We start from the raw sequence: 18,400 nt of genomic DNA, 5'->3' as shown, positions 1-18,400 counted from the left end.
TTACTTGTAAGTTTCACAGACATAACATGTGATTAGCTTGCGGGCTATTGGAGGAGGAAAGCAGCGTATAAATAAAATCAATAAAGACGTCTTCAAAGTCTACAGTAGCTTGAATTTTTCCTCTTTATTAGATAATGAAAGAAGAGAGAGGATCCAGAGTTTCCATTGAACTGAAGGAAAATGGCACCAACATTCCTGTCACTAAGTACAACAGGTAGGGTTCCATGTTTTCAACTTACTTGTAAGCAGGGCTTTTTTTGAGCAGGAACGAACAGGAAAGCAGCTCCGGCTGGCTTGGTGTCAGGGGATGTGGCCTAATATGCAAGTGAATTCCTGCTGGGCTTTTTCTATAAAAAGCCCTATGTTGAACAATGGTGACATCAGGGGGTAAGGCCTAATATGCAAATGAGTTCCTGCTTGGCTTGTTCTACCCAAACCCTGCTTTTAAGAGTAATGTTACATCTGGGTAGAACCAGATGTTCTCAGCCGTTTGATCCTCCATAATGCTGATGCAACATCCTGGGAGGGGGGAATTTGCAGGGGAGAATTTGTGGGGGGGGGATGCTTAACCCCCCCCCCCCCAGTTGTTTCTTGCAAAGAAATCTCATCCTAGTCATCCACCCCACTTTCCCAAATCAGGCTCTGAAACTTGAAGGGCCTTATTAAAAATTGGGGAAGAAATGCAGGGAATAAATGTTGCACTTCTTCCTGCCAGTTCTTTCCAGTAAATATTCTTTTACCCCAGCATACCCCTCATTTTAGAAAATGTAAGTGTGTGGCTTTGCGCTTGCTAAAGATAACATCCAATCAAACATTAGCTAGCAGATTTGAAGCCAGACCTCGATATTTTCAAACTCAAAGGGAACTTGGAGGACTTTCGTGTAAGATGGAGAGTGTTTTCGAACAGGAGGCTTGAACGGTCTTTAAGCTCAAGCTGCCAGACTGTTGGTCTAGTATTGTCTAGTTGGTCTGCTGGTGTCTATAGCTTCGATAATCTGAAAAGGACTGCAGGATGTTTTGCTGTTTCCACACCAGCTCAGCACCAACTATTATTACCGTGGGAGAAGAGGAGAGATGGAGATCCCAGAGTAAACAGAAGTTTATATGTGTGGACAAAGGAATGATTGTAGTCCTAGAATAAGCAGCATGGAGATTATTGTAAGATGCAAAATAGCTTTTCCCTGTATGAGCAACATCTGGAACCCAGTACAAGGCACCAAAATTGTCAGTGATTTCACTGGACACCACTGAAGACGGGTGAACTGGCCATTTAACTTACTAGGAGATTTCCCAGTGGGCCACTGCCCTAGACTTTTGCTAGTGGCCAGAAGCTAGCATAATCTAAGCAACACTACTAGAGGCTCAGGGGCCACTTGGCTCGAACCTTCATTGGCAATTGTAATTGGTATCGGTTCACCATTTGTCATTTCCTGCACTGCTGCCAGTTTTCAAGAGGGATAAATGGGTGAGTTAATATAATACTCATTGTTTGCACTGCTGAGCTGAGCAATCGCTGCAGTGGCTTGTAGCTCCAAAGGTGCTCCTCAGCTTCATTTCATGGCTGTTTTTACTCCCCAATCCACTACTGGACTGAAGGTCATTATTATTATCCCTGTGTTGTGTATAGAGCAGGGGTGGCCAAACTTGCTTAATGTGAGAGCCACATAGAATAAACGTCAGATGTTCGAGAGTCGGAAGGAAGGAAGACAAATATATGGGGAGGGAGAGGTAGAAAGAAAGCAACTTTTAACTTTAAATGCATTATCCAAGCCGTCAGTTGGCTTGGCTTGGAGAAGTGATTTAAAGAGAGAAATGACATTTCCAAGTTGGCCAACGGAGTGGTGGGGGTTTTGAGAACCTCACAGTATGTCTGAAAGAGCCACATGTAGCTCCCGAGCCATGGTTTAGCCACCCCTGGTGTAGAGTGTTGAAGCCCAACCTAGCAGTAAAAATGATATTCAAGCCAGGGACTTCCTGGTTCATTGCTTAGTATCTTAGTTGCTGTGCTTAGAGCAGTTGGTAACTGGGTTCCCAAGAAGTTGGGCAGAATTGCCTGTTCCTTTTTTTTTTTTCTCCTGACAATAACTGATTCAAAAGCAAAAATTCTCAAATATGAACTGCTGTTTCATGAGCTGGCATGTGATTGGGGATGCTTATTGGGTTGGATTCCACAGATTTTTTCTGCTAACAGTGACACCTTGCTTTGGTGCTAGGTACTTTTCTTGAATGCAAGAGGCTGTTCCACTACCAGAAAAGCTTCTGGCATCAGATTATACCAGATGGAGATGCTACTGTTAGTGGCTCAGATCTATGGAATTCAGGCTGTCATTTTGAAGTTAGATATTTTCAGTATGCATACTTTGGGAAAAAAGAAAAATAATTAATACATCTATTAAATACCTCTTCATTGTATGTACAGAAGAGAATATGTTGATGCCTACGTGAATTACATATTCAGTGATTCCGTCAAGGAACAATTTAAGGACTTCAAGCGTGGGTTTTTAAGAGGCTGCCCGTCTAAAAACTGGAATATCTTCCTTCCTGCTGAGCTCCGAGTCGTTCTGCTTGGGCATACAGAATACAATTGGGAACAACTAGAAAAGGTAATGATGGACATAAACAGTGTGCATTTATTTGTGGCTGAACTGACTAGTCAGTGAAAGGCATCCTGTACTCTATAGAATAGTGCAGTGACGCATCTGTATTGCAGTCCTTACTGTTTTAACTTTTATTCTAGTGGTCCTTATTTGCTCCTTTCAGGCATGCTTCATGCCCTAAATGCATTACATTGTCTCCCCCAATAATAACTGGCTCCTTGCATTACATCACATTTATGTGCAATTGGGCTAAGAGACCACTGTATGTAAAATCAGGAGAAAATGTACAGAATTAAAACTCTGAAAAGAGGAGAGGGCTTAATTTGTGGAAGTGTCTCTCTTGGGATGGCAGCATTTTCACAGGCACTAGAGAAGCACTGCATTAGCCAGGGGTCATGTCCCAGCATGCTCTGTAGTGTTACAAAGGATTCTGGGATGTGCCTCTCGGACTGCACAGAGTAGCTTCCTGGCAGATGTCTTGGGCTAGCCCTCAGCAGATCTTTACACAGCACAGAGTCCCCTCATGATAGTGAACAAACCTGACCTGGAAGCATATACATGGATCGGGGAGTATTATCTGGCCTCTTTTGGGCCTATTGGTGTTAAGAGGCTTATTGTGTTGATCAAGTTGGTCTTCCTGCATTTCCTTCCATTGGCCAGAAATGGGTGGTAGCATTTCAAGTTAAGAATCTCCTGTGGCCTTGAGTTCTGATAGTTAATACAGGGTAACGTTCAATAGGCAATTGGGGTTGTCTGTAGCTTGCTGGCAACTGTAATGTCAGGATGAGCCTGCCATGTTTTTTTCTCTTATGTACTGCGTTAAGCTTCGTTTCTCTGAGAGCTTGCTTGTAACCATACACTTGATGTTCTAAGTGTGCGCAGGTGGACAGAGACCATGTTGTATATCATCACTACAGCGAGCTTCCTTATCCAATTGTTATAGCAATGGGCCCGTTTAGTCTGGGAACGCAGCTTTGACTTTGGGGCCTAAGAAGATGCTTTGCACCTTTTCGCATCAACCTTCATTAGAACCAACGGACCGTGGGGGTGGGAACAATATTAACCCACACATTTTATTGCCTATAATTGCATGCACTTTGCCTGTTGGGTAATTCATGGCAATGGCTTTCTAATAGAAGGTTACCCTCCATATTTGACTTTTAATAAATCCTAACCACATTCACATGAGCATGGATTTGTTGGGTTGATAACTGCCAGAACTTTCTATGTACACTTGTTGCCAGTTTGTAATATGTGGAGCAGCTCCTTGGGTTCTATCTGCAAATACATACACCAGTGACCAAACTGTCTGTGTGGAATGTGTGTTCGGCAATGAATATTGGTTAACATAAAAAGCTACTAAATGCTTCGTTAATAGAGCGGGACTGTTTTTATTCTTTGTGACAGAATGCAAAGTACAAAGGTTATGAAAAGTCTGATGAAACTATCAGGAATTTCTGGGCTGTGTTTCATGACCTTCCGGAAGAAAAGAAGATGGATTTTCTTGGTAATGCTACATTTGTTTTATTATTTATTTACTTTTTAATTTAAATTACAAGAGTCCATCTCTGGAATCATAACAATAAAGAGAAAATCCAAATAATCTCATAGTATAACCAAAAAGGAGAGTAATTACTTATGTTATTTATAGTCCACTTGTTGCTACTTTCTCTTTTGCCAAATGCTCAAATATCCACACCAATCAAAACTCTTAACAGAATTCTTATTAGCGGCCTCATGAGCTGCAATAGCATCACGATGGAAAAATAAGTCACCTCTGTCTCTTTCATTATGGTATGAAAACATTTGGAAATTTTATGTCATGGAAAAAAATTCATACCATAACCAATGTAATGAAAAAGTAGATTGTGAGTCAGATTTTCCATCAATATGGTTACCATTGCTGAATTATATGACAATGTTAGATAAAGTTCCAAGTCATGTTTACCCTATAAACTTGTTGCAATTGTAAAACTGCATTTTTTTCCTTCTTTCTCTCAGGTGCTTTGTACTTTGCATGTGTAATATTTCTAGTGAGTCTATTTATTTGGAATTTGTACTCTTTGTGTCTTGTTTCAGTAAACATTTATAATTCCTTTTTTAAAAAGCTTCCTGGTGTATACCTCTAATCTGTCTGCATATATGTTTTGCTGCTTTGTGCACATGTCCCAGCCACTTGAAGTAGGCCCACATTTCTTCCTCCACATGGATCTTTTTTTTTAAACTTCATTTTCACTAAGATATTTACTGGCTTTGCTTTAATTTGTATTTTCTTTTCAGCTTTTCTTACAGGAACAACCTGCATTCCAAGTCAAGGGATGGAAAGATTCGTGTTCACTATTGAAGATGCCGAAAAAGAAAATCCAAACGAGTGGTATCCTGAAGCCTGGACCTGTTTTCGAATCTTGAGGCTTCCAAGATACAGCAACCAAGATGTCCTCCGAGAAATGTTCCTGTTTGCACTAGCACACCATGAAGAGTTTGGTCTGTTATAAAACCTGGATGCAAATAACACTGTTTTGGAATCGGTTGATCGTGGCCCACTTGATGTCCCTTTCCATCTAACTGTTTTGTTCTTTGTTTACTGAACAAAACAAACCACCCCAAGGATTTATGTCTTTGTGAAAAGGACGAGACTTCTCCCTTTTAGAATCAGGTTATGGGCTGTAGATACCTGAATCAACATCCTTTCTGTCGAATGCCTATAAGGGAGACTTCCTAGGAACTTTACAGACCACCATCTTGAGTTCAACAGTGGAGAAAAAACAGGATGTATACGTAATAAAGACAACATGCATCCTTAGAATTAAGATCTACCAAAAGGATCCTCCTCAAGAACACATCTTTGGTGGAGGAAAAACTCTGCTGAGCACCTTCTCAAAATTCATTCCAGTCTCATTTCATTGGATATCTGTATCCCACCTCTCCCCAATGGGGATCCAAAGCAGCTTACAACATAATTCTTATCTACTTTGCTTTATCTCCACAATCACAACCCTGCTAGGTAGGTTGGGGTGAAAGACAGTGAACTTTCATGGCAGAGTGGGGATTCAAACCTGGTCAGACACTGTAACCACTATAGCAAGCTGGCTCTGTGTGGAATATTCTTACAGAGTACTCCCTCTCTCATGAGGTGTCTGTTATCTTATTTTTGTCTTTTGCAGAAGCACATTAGGATAGCCCTATAGGCTTTTGCCCTGGCTTGGATGATCCAGGCTAACCTGATATCATATAAGCTATTTGGTTAGTATTAGGATGGGAGACCACCAGGGTTGCCCCTCAAAGGCAGACAATGGCAAATTGCCTCAGAATGTCATTTGCCTTGAAAACCCTATAGGGTCGCCATAAGTCCACTCCAACATGATGGCAGTTTCCACCACCACACAGGCTTTTGGATAATCTTTCTCCTCCCATGATTTACTTTTCTATTGCCAGAAGGATTGCTTTTTATTGCTGTTGGTACAGTATTCAGTATTCCATATATAAAAGGTTGAAAAAAATTATTCACTCAAAAATTACTCTGTCAAGTTAGGCTGACAGAAATCATGTGACCCCTGATTACTGTTTTGAGGGATTTCCGAAGTTTGAGGAAACTTCCCCTGTAATATTGATGTCTAAAAAAGTTCTTTTAAGTTTTAAAAAAATATTGTTTTTTAATTTATTTTTAGTTTTGTTACACTGCAGTGAGATTATGTCTGTTTTTTACCCTGCAAATTGTACATGCAAAACTGAACTTTCAAGACAGTATGCAAATGAATAAAAATTAGTAAATGTAACTTCATTTTAAGCCTAACCTACCTTGGAAGTGGCTTTATTGGTAAAGAGGCAGTACACTAAAACAAAGCAGAACAAGCCTTACAAGAAGATGATGGTTGGGTACGGTTTCTTGGAAAAGCTGTGCGTACACACAAATTCCATTTCTTCAGAATGTACTCTCTCTAAAGAAAATTACTATGCTTAATGCTGAGCTATCTGTAAAAGTCCAAGCCTACTTACTTTTTAAGAAGGATTGCAAATCTTTCCTTTTGTGGCTCATGCAGGATTCTACATGACTAGGCTCTTACCAGAAAGGGTAATTTAAATTTAATTTGGTAGGGTTTTTTTTAAATTATAGTGAAGTCCCGTAGCACCTTGAAGACTTAACAAAATTTAATCCATTATAAGCTTTCGTGAATCAAAGCCTACATCGGCTGCCTCAGAATGTCTATCCAAAGCTACTGAATTTATTCTTAAGAATTCGAACAACAGAAAAGGGTGGAGTGGGGGAGAAGTTACCAACACAAGAAGAAGAAGATGATATTGGATTTATATCCCGCCCTCCACTCCAAAGAGTCTCAGAGCGGCTCACAATCTCCTTTACCTTCCTCCCCCACAACAGACACCCTGTGAGGTGGGTGGGGCTGGAGAGGGCTCTCACAGCAGCTGCCCTTTCAAGGACAACCTCTGCCAGAGCTATGGCTGACCCAAGGCCATTCCAGCAGGTGCAAGTGGAGGAGTGGGGAATCAAACCCGGTTCTCCCAGATAAGAGTCCGCACACTTAACCACTACACCAAACTGGCTCTCCAAACAAGAACCAATCAAAAAGTAATCTAACAATTCAGAGTGGGTGAGTGTCCAGCTGCTGCATAAAGACTGCCAGTGAGGGGGAGTTCACCACCTCCCTCAGTAGCTAGTTCCACTGTTGAGCAACTCTTAATGTAAAAAGGTTTTTCATCATATCTAGCCGGTACATTCCCACCTTTAATTTAAAGCCATTCTTGCAAGTCCTCTCCTCTGCTACCAACAGGAACAGCTCCCTGCCCTCCTCTAAGTGACAGCCTTTCAAATATTTCAAGAGAGCAATCCTGTTCCCCCTCAACCTCCTCTCCAGACTGAACCATCCCCAGGTCCCTCAGCCTTTCCTCACAGGTCTGCAGGCCTCTGATCATCTTCATTGCTCTCCTCTGCGCCCGCCCCATTCTGTCCACATCATTCAGCCTGCCCTTCACTTCAGCTTATCCTAACTGGCATGTGGGCCCTCAAGTATATATATCTGGGATCGTTGGGGCCTAATACTAAAACAAGATGGGTTGCCATGTTTGTCTGTAGTAGTAGAAAAGAGTTAAGAGGCCAGTAGCGCCTTATTGTTCAGTCGCACAGTCGAGTCCAGCTCTTTGCAACCCCATGGACAAAGTCACGCCAGCCCCTCTTGTCTTCTACCATCCTCTGAAGTCTGCTCAAATTCGTGTTAGTTACGTAGGTAATGCTGTCCAGCCATCTCATCTTTTGCCGTCCCCTTCTTTTGCCTTCTGTAGCACCTTAAAGACCAACAAAATTTATGGCAGGGGATGAGCTTTTGTGAATCATTGCTCTCTTCTTCAGATACAGGCGGAATGTGAGTCCGTATATGTTGGATAGTAGAATGATTTCATGAATGACGTATGCCTGCTGCATATCACACCAAATCATGCCTGCAATTGTCCCAGCTTCTTTTTTCTCCTCCCTTAAGAGGTAACCCCCTCCTTTTGTCCACTTGCCAAGCAACTGGTCACCCAGGCTCTCCCTGTAGAAATCCCCTCCCTCTAGAGGGCAGTGTTTCCAGGCCAGGGCCCACTATGCAGATGAAAACATGTCACTAACTTTTAAACAATAAATACATATTTTCACAAGGTTTACACTAGTGGTATCCCCAAACTAGGTTGACTTTGTAATATCTGAAAGGTGCCCTACACAGGAAAAAAAACCTCTTATCTGCATGTAGAAAGATTATATTAAATGGACATTAACAATATTCAATCCCCACCTGTACAGGATAAATGAGAATATCCACATTAGTTTATGCCCTTTTTACTTCCAGAGACATATATTCAATTACAGGCTGAGGAACCTTCCTCCAACTTAAAGTGGCTCTTCCGTTGGAGGTAGAAGTCTCCTTAGGCCAGACTAAAGCTTCAAGCTATGCTGAACAGAGTGTAAGGATACACGCCAGTGTTTTCTGCAACAGGTTTCATTTTATAAATTAGTCACCCACTCAGTTGCCTTCAGCCAAATAACACTAGCCCAGTCTAGGAGTTGAGTCACCCACTTGATTCCACCTTCAGCAGGTACTCTGGCGAGGCAACACACATTTTCTAAATTATTAAATTCTTCATCTTAATGTGTCAGGTAAAAAATAGGATGCTGGCTGGAAGTCTGTCATACACAGCATCCTGTTGGCCTCTCAGTCTTGAAATCATCTCTCTGACTCATGTCCTGGGTTGGAGCCAACCAGCTTTTTCCAATCAGTCTCTTCCAGTTCCCCTTCCTATTACAGCTGCTCTTCCATGTGGCTTTTGTCTACACAGGCACCATGATCCCTAGCGTAGCCTTTTTGGTGGCCAAGTGGGACGCCCCCCCCCCCCCATTTTTACTACTGGGAAATCTGGTTGGATCTAACCCTGAAGATTTGGGCCCTGTGGGATCTTCTTCAATTCCGCAGGGTCTGTAAAACAGCTCTTTCGCCAGGCTTTTAACTGAGGCAGCGGACCTCACTTGTTATTGGCCTCCCCCCTTTCATTCCATCCCAGTGCTGTAGGACGTGCTGGACCTGGACAATAGGCCATGTTTGTGAGGCAGAAGTCTTCATTGTTTTAGTCTTCATTGTTTACTCTGTGATTTTAGAACTTATATATTTTAATTGGTTTTAACTGTTGATTGTCTTTATGATGTAACCCGCCTGTGAGCCTGTTCTATGGGAAGGCCATGCTAAAAATCGAATAAAAAAATTAAACAGCTGGCAACCCTACTTGTGGCACTGCCATCTTGTTTCTATTCTATTTCTGATATGGCATAAATAGACCCTATCATGGTTGCTAGACCCTGGTAATGTAGACCCATTTCCTCTGCTGTCCTTAGGTCTTGGCTTCTCCATCCCACGTTGGCTCTTACCTTTCTGCTCACCTAATACCCACTTACCTTACCTCAGCAGGGTTCAGATCAAAATCTTTGACTAAAAGATCTAGGGCATATCTAATTTCTACCAGGGAGACAAAAATTAATTGATGGGTAATGATAGTGGCTCCAGGTTTCCCAATCCTTCGAATCTGCAGGTGTCTAGAGGGACACAGTGCCCTAGAACACTAAAGATAAAGATCTGTCTCTGAGGTCATGAAGTCACTGTTGTGAGGTCATTTGCTTAGTGATTTGCTGGGACGGCTGTAAAGCAACGGCTGGTGGGGGGGGGGGGATTGCGTGATGAACAGCCACAATATGGAAAACCATCCCATTTAGAAAGCTCAACATCATCTGGAAGACTGCCAGGATGTGGTGATGGAATAATGAAATCTCTTGTGTTCAGGTACAGAATGGGTTAAAAAAAGAGAGGGTTTTTTACAACATAGTTTAAGTTGGGCTAAGTTTACATCCTTCGTGAGTTTATCCTTACCTGAATTCTCTCCCCCCCCCCCCCCCATAAATATTAATATTCATCAGGAAAAGGGTGTACAACACTTCATACAAAAGACTTCATATGTGCCCACAGGAGCACCACTTGAGGTAGCAGGAAGCGATGGTATCTCTCCATCTGTGTTGGAAATCATGTACCCTATGCATACTTTTCTTCTGGAAGATTTGCTGTTCATAGAATCACAGAATCACAGAGTCAGAAGGGGCCATACAGGCCATCTAGTCTAACCCCCTGCTCAATGCAGCATCAGTCTAGAGTATCCCTGACAAGTGTTTGTCCAGCTGCTGCTTAAAGACTGCCTGCCAGTATGTGTTCCTACACAGGGAGTCGATGGTTGTGGTAGAAAATAAAATAGATTTGTAATAATATAAAAAGGTAAAGGTAGTCCCCTGTGCAAGCACCAGTTGTTTCCAACTCTGGAATGATGTTGCTTTCACAATGTTTTCACGGCAGACTTTTTACGGGGTGGTTTGTCATTGCCTTCCCCAGTCATCTACACTTTCCCCCCAGAAAGCTGGGTACTCATTTTACCGACCTTGGAAGGATGGAAGGCTGAGTCAACCTCGAGCCGGTCACTTGAAACCCAGCTTCTGCCAGGATCAAACTCTGGCTTTAAAGGAGCGTGTGAGATAGACTATCCTGCACATAAATTAGTAATTGTTTGATATTACCTAATGCAACCCAAAGAACACTTTCCTGAGGCTAAGTCCTAGCGAGTAGACCTGAGTAGGGTTGCTCAAGTTTGTTTTTGTGAAGTTAAACAAATGGGGCTACCAACTCTAGGTTGGGGAATACCTGGAGTTTTGGGGGGTGGAGCCTGAATAGGGAAGGGAGTGAGGAAGTGAGGAACTTCATTGGGGTAAAATGTCATAAAGTTCACCTTCCAAGCCGGCCATTTTCTCCTGATCTTGGTCACCTGGAGATCAGTTGTAATAGTGGGAGATCTCTAGCCACCAGCTGGAGGTTGGCAACCCTAGGGTCACTATGTGTAATCCTCCTTGAGCTCCTTTGAGAAAGACTGACTATAAATAATGTAAACAAACAGAGAATAAAGGATTATTGGCATGACAATGCAAGTATTGCCTCTTTGTTTTCCAAACAAATTCCTAGTGAAAAGGAATCAACCTTTCACTTTGGCCCATGCTACTAAGATCTTGCAGTATTCATGTTTATAATTTGGGCTGAATATTATTTTTTTTTTAAATCCTAACAAATAATTTGGTACTATCTGGAACCTAGCTTTTAGCAGCCTCTATCTGTTGTTGATTTGGGGTTTTTTTTGTTTCTGTGCCATCTCTAGCTTTTCCCTAAAAAAATTATTAATGTATCATTAATGCATTGTACAACTTAATGCTTTACCGCTAGCATCAGCAATAAAAGGGGCCTATCAGTCTCTGGAAGTCATGACACACGTTTAGGGTTGCCAGCCTCCAGGTGGAGCCTGGAGATCTCCTGCTTTTACCACTAATCTCCGGCTGGCAGAGATCAACTCCCCTGGAGAAAATGGCTGCTTTGAAGGTGGTTTCTGTAGCATTGTACCATGCTGACGCCCCTCCCCACCCTTCCCCAAACCCCGCCTTTTCCTGGATCCACCCCCAAAGTCTCCAAGTATTTTCCAACACAGACCTGGCAACCCTACACTTGCCCAGGAGAGCTTCTCTTAAAGCACCTCTCCTTTTTTCCTCATAACTTCAGAGTGAGGGCCTGGATACTCTGGCATATCCCTCCTAGTCTGGATGAAATTTGTGTAAGGTAGGCCTGACAACCTCCAGGTGATACCTGAAGATCTCCTGGGACTTCACCTGATCTCCAGAATACAGAGATCAGTTCCCCTGGAGAAAATAGCTGCTTTGGAAGGTGAACTCCATGGCATTGTAGTTCTTCCTCTCCCCAAACCTTGCTGTCCTCAGTCTCCACTTCTCAGATTTTCAGATATTTTCCAACTCAGAGTTGGCAACCTTAGTGTAAGGCTAGCAGCAAGGGCTATACCCTATTCCTGACTGAAAATAGTTTTGACACAAAAACCTCCCCTTTTTATATCCCTCATTTGCCTCTGATTCTCTCTTTCTGTGTTACATGTTGTCAAGTCACTTTCTACTCATAGCAACCCTGCAAATCGGTGACCTCCAAAACATCCTGTCATTAAATAGGATTGCCCCCTGGAGGTATCCTGTAATTAGAACTCATCTCCAGTTGACGGAGATCACTTCGCCTGGAGAAGACGGGTGTTTTGGAGGATGGACAAAATGGCATTATACCTAGCTAAAGTCTCTCCTCTGGCCTCACCCTCATAATATCCAGGTATTTCCCAACAAAGAGTTGGCAGTCTTCATTAACAGCCTTTTTCAGGTCTTGCAAACTGAGTGCTGGACTGTGTCAGTCCATCTCCTGTTCAGTCTTCCTCAATTTCCTGCTGCCTTCAACTTTTCCTAGCATCATTGTCGTTTCCAGTGACTTGTCTTCTCATAATATGACCAAAGTACAGTAGCCTCAGTTTAGTCATTTTAGCTTCTGATCTCACTCAACACCTAGGTCATATTGTAGGTCAGTTCATCTCTTGGCTTGAAAACCCCACAAGCTCATGATAAGACAGATGCAACATGATGCCATTTGACATGCACAATTCAGATGCTGTAAAATCGATTGCTGCTAAGAGGGTCAGGTTCTGGAGCTCTCAGTGTTCAATAGCCACATTTCTTAGACAAAGAAATATTTGTACATTGGAATAATCTTATAGAAACTTGAATTCAAATCCTGGCCTTCCCATTAGTACACTGACAATCCACCTATTACTCCACATTGGTTCCATAAATGCAGGGGAAAGGAAATAAAAATCACATGGACATTTGTTTTATTTTTATTTACTTTCTTCATTTATACCCTGCCTTTCTCTCCAGTAGGGACCAGTGTTCCCTCTAAGCTGAGTCAGTGTGAGCTAACTCACAGTTTTTCAGTCTCCAGCTCACAAATTTTTATCTTAGCTCAGGAAAAAAGAGCAAGCAGTAGCTCACAACTTTAATGCTAGTACCTCACAAAGCAGAATTTTTGATCACAAGACTCCGCAGCTTAGAGGGAGTACACTTGTGGGAAGGGCGGGATATAAATCTTAAATAAATAAATAAATAAATAAAATATATCATTCTCTTTTCTTCTATTTTATCTTTACAGCAACCCAGTGAAGTCAGTTAGGCTGAAAGTAGTGTGACTAGTCCAAGGTCACCCAGCGAACTTCTGTGACAGAATGGGGATTTGAACCTGGGAGAGCAATCCTAAGAAGGTCTACTCTGAATTCTACTACTGTCTGTTCAGTGGAGCTTACTCCCAGGAAAGTGTCTTTAGGATTGCACTGTAGTCTCCCATATCCTAGTCCAATGCTCTAACTCAGGGGTGGCCAAACTGTGGCTCGGGAGCCACATGCAGCTCTTTCACACATAATGTCCAGCTCTCAAAGTCTCCACCACCCCATCAGCTAGCTTGGAGAAGGCATTTCAAGTTAAAGTTGCTTTCTTTCTACCTCTCTCTCCCCTCCATCTATTTGCCTGCCTGCCTTCCTCCCTGCTCTCAAACATCTGACTTCCATGTCTTGCAGCTCTCAAACATTTGATGTCTATTCTATGTGGCTACATTAAGCAATTTTGGCCACCTTTGCCTGGACCCTTTTTTGGAGATGCCAGGGATTGAACCTGGGACCTTCTGCTTCCCAAGCAGATGCTCTACCACTGAGCCACCGTCCCTCCCCTTTTGTGAGATTCAGACCACCTTCCAAGTTCTGTCAAGATCAGGCTTGCCTGGGCCATCCAGGTCAAGACAGCATCATACCTCTATTGTTTCTCTTTCCGTACGGTGCCTCTAAGAAGCCCTTTAATCCCACTGGAATCGTTTCCTGACACTCCATATCCTGGTTATTATAGCATCTCATCTTTCTCTCCTATATACCTTAAAAGAGTCACAGTTGTTTCCCAGTTCTGCCATGTTTTGCTCCAGAGCTATAGATCGCAGCAGACTCTTGTCCCTTCTTCTTTCCTGTCCTCAAATACTAGCACAGAGAGAGGCATTGACTTGAGGACAGGGCTATTTTTGTAGGAAAAGCCCAGCAGGAACACAGTTGCATATTAGGCCACACCCCCTGACACCAAGCCAGCTTGAACTGCGTTCCTGTGTGTTCCAGCTAAAAAAAAAAAAGCCCTGTTTGAGAAACTGAACAGTTGATTGTCTGCATGCGATAAGAGTTGCCACTATGTTTGTTTCTGGGATTTCACTAGTAATTGACCAGAGATTAAATGATTACAGGTCTATTTACAGGTTAAGATTATTTCCAAGTCTGATGCAAAGGAGCTGGCACAAGGGAGATAAAGCTTGAGGAAACGTTATAGGCCATAAAAACTCACCCACTTCCCATAATCCCTGTTTGTGTATGAACTGCCTCTTTGCAAGAATTGAAAAGCCTGCTTCTCTTTTCTTCTTAAACGGCTTTGAGAAAGTCCTGAGTTTAGCCAACACCAGTGGGGGCTTTGTAGGTGAAACAAAGTAAAGGTAAATTCAATACCTGGGTACAAACACACACCAATTCTTCTGTGTGGATCAGGTGAGAATGTATTGTACTAAGAAATAAGTTCTTACAGGCTAACGTTTTATTTTTCACACAAATCAGAGACCTTTCATTTTTAAAATTGCAGTAATTGAGGTCTGAGCAATAAAAACCTGAGGAGTCTTAGTTGATCTTTCTGTAAACAAATGGATCAGTTTATCTTGTAAAACTAATATTCTGGTGTCTTGATTCAGCATAGAAAACATTCAGGGAATATTTGCATAATGCTTACTTTAAAGGTTACAGAAAAGAAGAGAAGCGAGTTTTCCTTTAGAAAATCCGTGTATCAAAATCAACCACCAAAGGACCCTAAACCAATTCAGTGAATAACAAAGATAATATGTGTACGGGAAAAAGTATATTATGAGTTTCCCAAGTTCAAAACTTGTTTTGTGACCATCACGCACTTGATGGTATGATCACTGAATGTTAGGGTTGCCAACTGCAGATTAGGAAATTCTTGGAGATTTGGAGATGGAGTTTGGGGACGGCGGCATTTGGAGAGGGGAAAGGACCTCAGTAGCATATAACACTATAGACACCACCTCCAAAGCAGCGATTTTCTGCAGGGGAACTGCTCCCTGTAGCCTAGAAAGCAGTTGTAATTCCAGGAGATCTTCAGGTCCTACCTGGAAGTTAGCAACTACTGGATGTCCATTTCATTTTAAGAAGCAAGTTGCTTGCCCATTGATTCTAACTTTAAAGTAAAAATACAGAACAAGATGATTTCCATCTTCCTCAATCAGCTGGCTTCTTCATGAATCTGTGCATTCCCTATCTGACGAAGGGAGCTTTGACTCTCAAAAGCATATCCCCCACAAAAAAATCTTGTTGGTCTCTAAGGTGCTACAGGATTTGAATCTAGTTCTTTTACTGCAGACCGACATGGTTGCATCTGAAAGCAAGAGGAAAAAGAGAAGAGATTGGATTTACACCCTGGTCTTCACCCAGAGTCTCAGAGCATTTTACAATCTCCTTTCCCTTCCCCTCCCCATGCCCTGTGAGGTAGGTGGGGCTGAGAAAGCTCTGAGTTAACTGCTCTTGAGAGAACAGCTCTGAGAGAACTGTGACTGACCTAAGGTCACTCCAGCAGGTGCACATGGAAGCGTGGGGAATCAAACCTGGTTCTCCCAGATAAGAGTCTGTGCACTTAACCACTACACCCCCAAGTTATGCAAAAGGATTTCAATTCAGTGCATCATATACAATATCTAAAAAGTGGAGGAAAGCCCATTTTAAAACAAAATCTGAGTTCTCATCAAGATGGTTCTCTTATTCCATTAATGAGCACCAAGAGTTCATATTCTGCTTCTGGCATTGCTTGCCAAACTCATAGCTGGACTAGAGCCTGCTTGTTGATTTAGTGCTCTCAGCATTTCACTCTCATCTGAAAACGAACGGTTAGAACGTGCCAAGGCAACGTTTACAGCAAAACAGCTCATAAAACCATCAATGTGTTGTGTTCATCACCCACTTATCAACCTGGCTGGCACCCACCCCATTCAGGCCCGGTCTTGCCCAGTTCATAAGTTAGCAGTAAATTGTTTGAAATATACACTGACCTGTTTGAAGGAAAGGGAAGAAAGGGCTGTTCTTGAACTGTGAGGTGCAACGAAGTCATCATTGGTGGCAACATTACTGTTGGCTAAACTGGGCTTTCTTCGGAGACTGGGAAGGGATGGTGGCTCAGTGGTAGAGCATTGGTAAGCAGAAGGTCCCAGGTTCAATCCTCTGGATCTCTAACTAAAAAGGGTCCAGGCAAATAAGTGTGAAAAACCTCAGCTTGAGACCCTGGAGAGCCGCTGCCAATCTGAGCAAACAATACTGACTTTGATGGACCGAGGGTATGATTCAGTATAAGGCAGGTTCATATATGTAAGAGGCAAGCGCTCTTCTTTTGCCCTGGTTATGATTGCTAAAGCTTGCCATATAAACTGCTCTGGATGGCCCAGGCTAACCACATCTTGTCATATCTCCGAATTAAGCAGGGCCAGCCCAGGTTAGTATTTTGCTGAGACAACCCCCCCCTCCCCCCCTCCCCCCCTCCACCTCAAGTGAGTTCAGGGTTATTCCATAGGGGCAGGCAATGACAAACCACCTCTGAACGCCTCTTGCCTTGTAAGCCCTCCTGAGTTGCCATCATTTGGCTGTGACTTGACAACACGCTCTTAACCCACATATATATAAGCCACCCATAATCTTTTTATAGCTCTTTGGCGCTCCTAGAGTTAAACCCCAGCCCCGGCCTCCCCTCCTACAAACGGGTTAGTAGCCCCACCCCCCCTCTGCAGGTCAGCCTCTAGAAGGCGGCCATTGGTGCAGCCGGGTGGCCTTTTGCCTTGCCATTGGGAGGGAGTACCCGCCCATCACGTCGGCAGGGTTCACTGCCTCGCTGGGAAAGAAAAACTTCCTTGTTATTGTGCCGCTGGCAGCAGGAACCCCGGGCCAGCGGTACAGCAGCCGCCGCATCTGGAAATCCTGGGGCACACCGGTGGGAGCAACAGCTGGGGGCAAGGTGAGAATTTCTACGGCTGCCTTTGGCGATGCCAGATCCAAAGCACAAGGGACGGGGTCACGGGGGCGAGAGGCTGTCTTTTGCTGAGTGGAGGGGGAAAGTGCTGTGCAAGCCCGATCCTTTGCATGCTTACTCGGAAGTAAGCCCTTTCTGAGTTCTGCGGTTGCTCGCTCTCTGGCTGCTGTCTTTGCAGCCTTGAAACGAGAGCCCAGAAGCAACCACCTATACATTATTTAGCGACCTTCTGTCTCCCGTTCCTAGGGATTCCTGCCTTGCAGCTCTCGCTTCGGGGGAGAATAAGGGGGCAGTTTTCATCCAGCAGGAGAAAGGGGCCGTAGATGCTCTTCGAGCCTTTCTCCCTTTTCTTGCTGGTGGGCAAACCAGACTTGCATTTGCTTACAGGCTCCGTCTGTCGTTCTCTGTTTGCACGGGGAGGGGGAGAGGCAAGAGATCTGCCGGCCGGGTGCGTTTGTCTGGGACTGTAGCTGCACGCGGGTGGCGGGAAGTGCAGTCAAGTCGCAACCGAGGCAAGAGATGGCTCAGGGGGGTTACCGTTGCCTGCCTCTGCGTTGCAAGTCGGCGCCGACTTCTTTTGCCCTCTCTCCCGGCCACCTTGGCTTGTCAGGGCTAAGCTCCGTGATCTGTCTGGATTGCACAGTGATCTTGGCAAGAGATCTCCGAACCCCCTTCCCAACAGGATCGTGTTTCTTCCGGTGCTTTCCCGACGTTTGCTCGGGCTTGTCTTGAAGTCCAGAGCGAGCAAGAGGGGCGATGGCTTCCTCCCCACTGAAGGGCGAGGAAGAGGATTGCTGGTGAGACCCCATTTCAGGGACGAAAGGACCATTTGTAGGGTTGATTTGGAGGCAGGCTTGTAAAGGGCGTACCGCGCACAGATCTCTGGAGCCGGACGGCCTATCAGACCCAGAGAGCTATTTCTGACGGGCAGATCCACCAGCGGTCGGCTAGTTTCCGGGCTGTGCACATATGGCTGCAGAAGGCTCCTCCGCGAGCAGAGATGTGCTCCCCCCACCCCCAGTTTCCACCAACGATCATTCCTCCCTCCCTCCCTCCCTCCCCTGTATTGCTTCGGCTGTAAACGCCCTTATTGCAGATGGTCTCCCATTTCTCCAGCTTCCAATCTCGCCCCAGAGATGGAGGATGGGAAAACGCAGTAAAAAGATACTATCCAGGGCAGGCAGGATTTCTACTTTAAAAAAAATATTGCAACGATGGCTCCTCCCCCCCCCCCCTTTCTTTTTATTTGCACCTTGACTCC

The 18,400-nt window shown here is 43.9% G+C and overlaps 1 protein-coding gene across 1 annotated transcript in view; it reads left to right on the top strand.

Annotated features, from left to right (window-relative positions):
* Positions 1–6,390, top strand: part of LOC132577602 (probable E3 ubiquitin-protein ligase HERC4) — a 50,218-nt gene extending 43,828 nt beyond the window's left edge. The window contains exons 21-24 of the mRNA XM_060247389.1: positions 132–214; positions 2,420–2,603; positions 4,005–4,104; positions 4,878–6,390. Of these exons, the coding sequence (XP_060103372.1) occupies positions 132–214; positions 2,420–2,603; positions 4,005–4,104; positions 4,878–5,092 (582 nt within the window). The 3' untranslated portion in view covers positions 5,093–6,390. The remainder of the gene's footprint in view (positions 1–131; positions 215–2,419; positions 2,604–4,004; positions 4,105–4,877) is intronic.
* Positions 6,391–18,400: the final 12,010 nt, after the last annotated feature.

Source organism: Heteronotia binoei, chromosome 9, assembly GCF_032191835.1.
Source record: "Heteronotia binoei isolate CCM8104 ecotype False Entrance Well chromosome 9, APGP_CSIRO_Hbin_v1, whole genome shotgun sequence".
NCBI lineage: Eukaryota > Metazoa > Chordata > Lepidosauria > Squamata > Gekkonidae > Heteronotia > Heteronotia binoei.
This window is presented reverse-complemented; position numbering and strand designations above follow the sequence as displayed.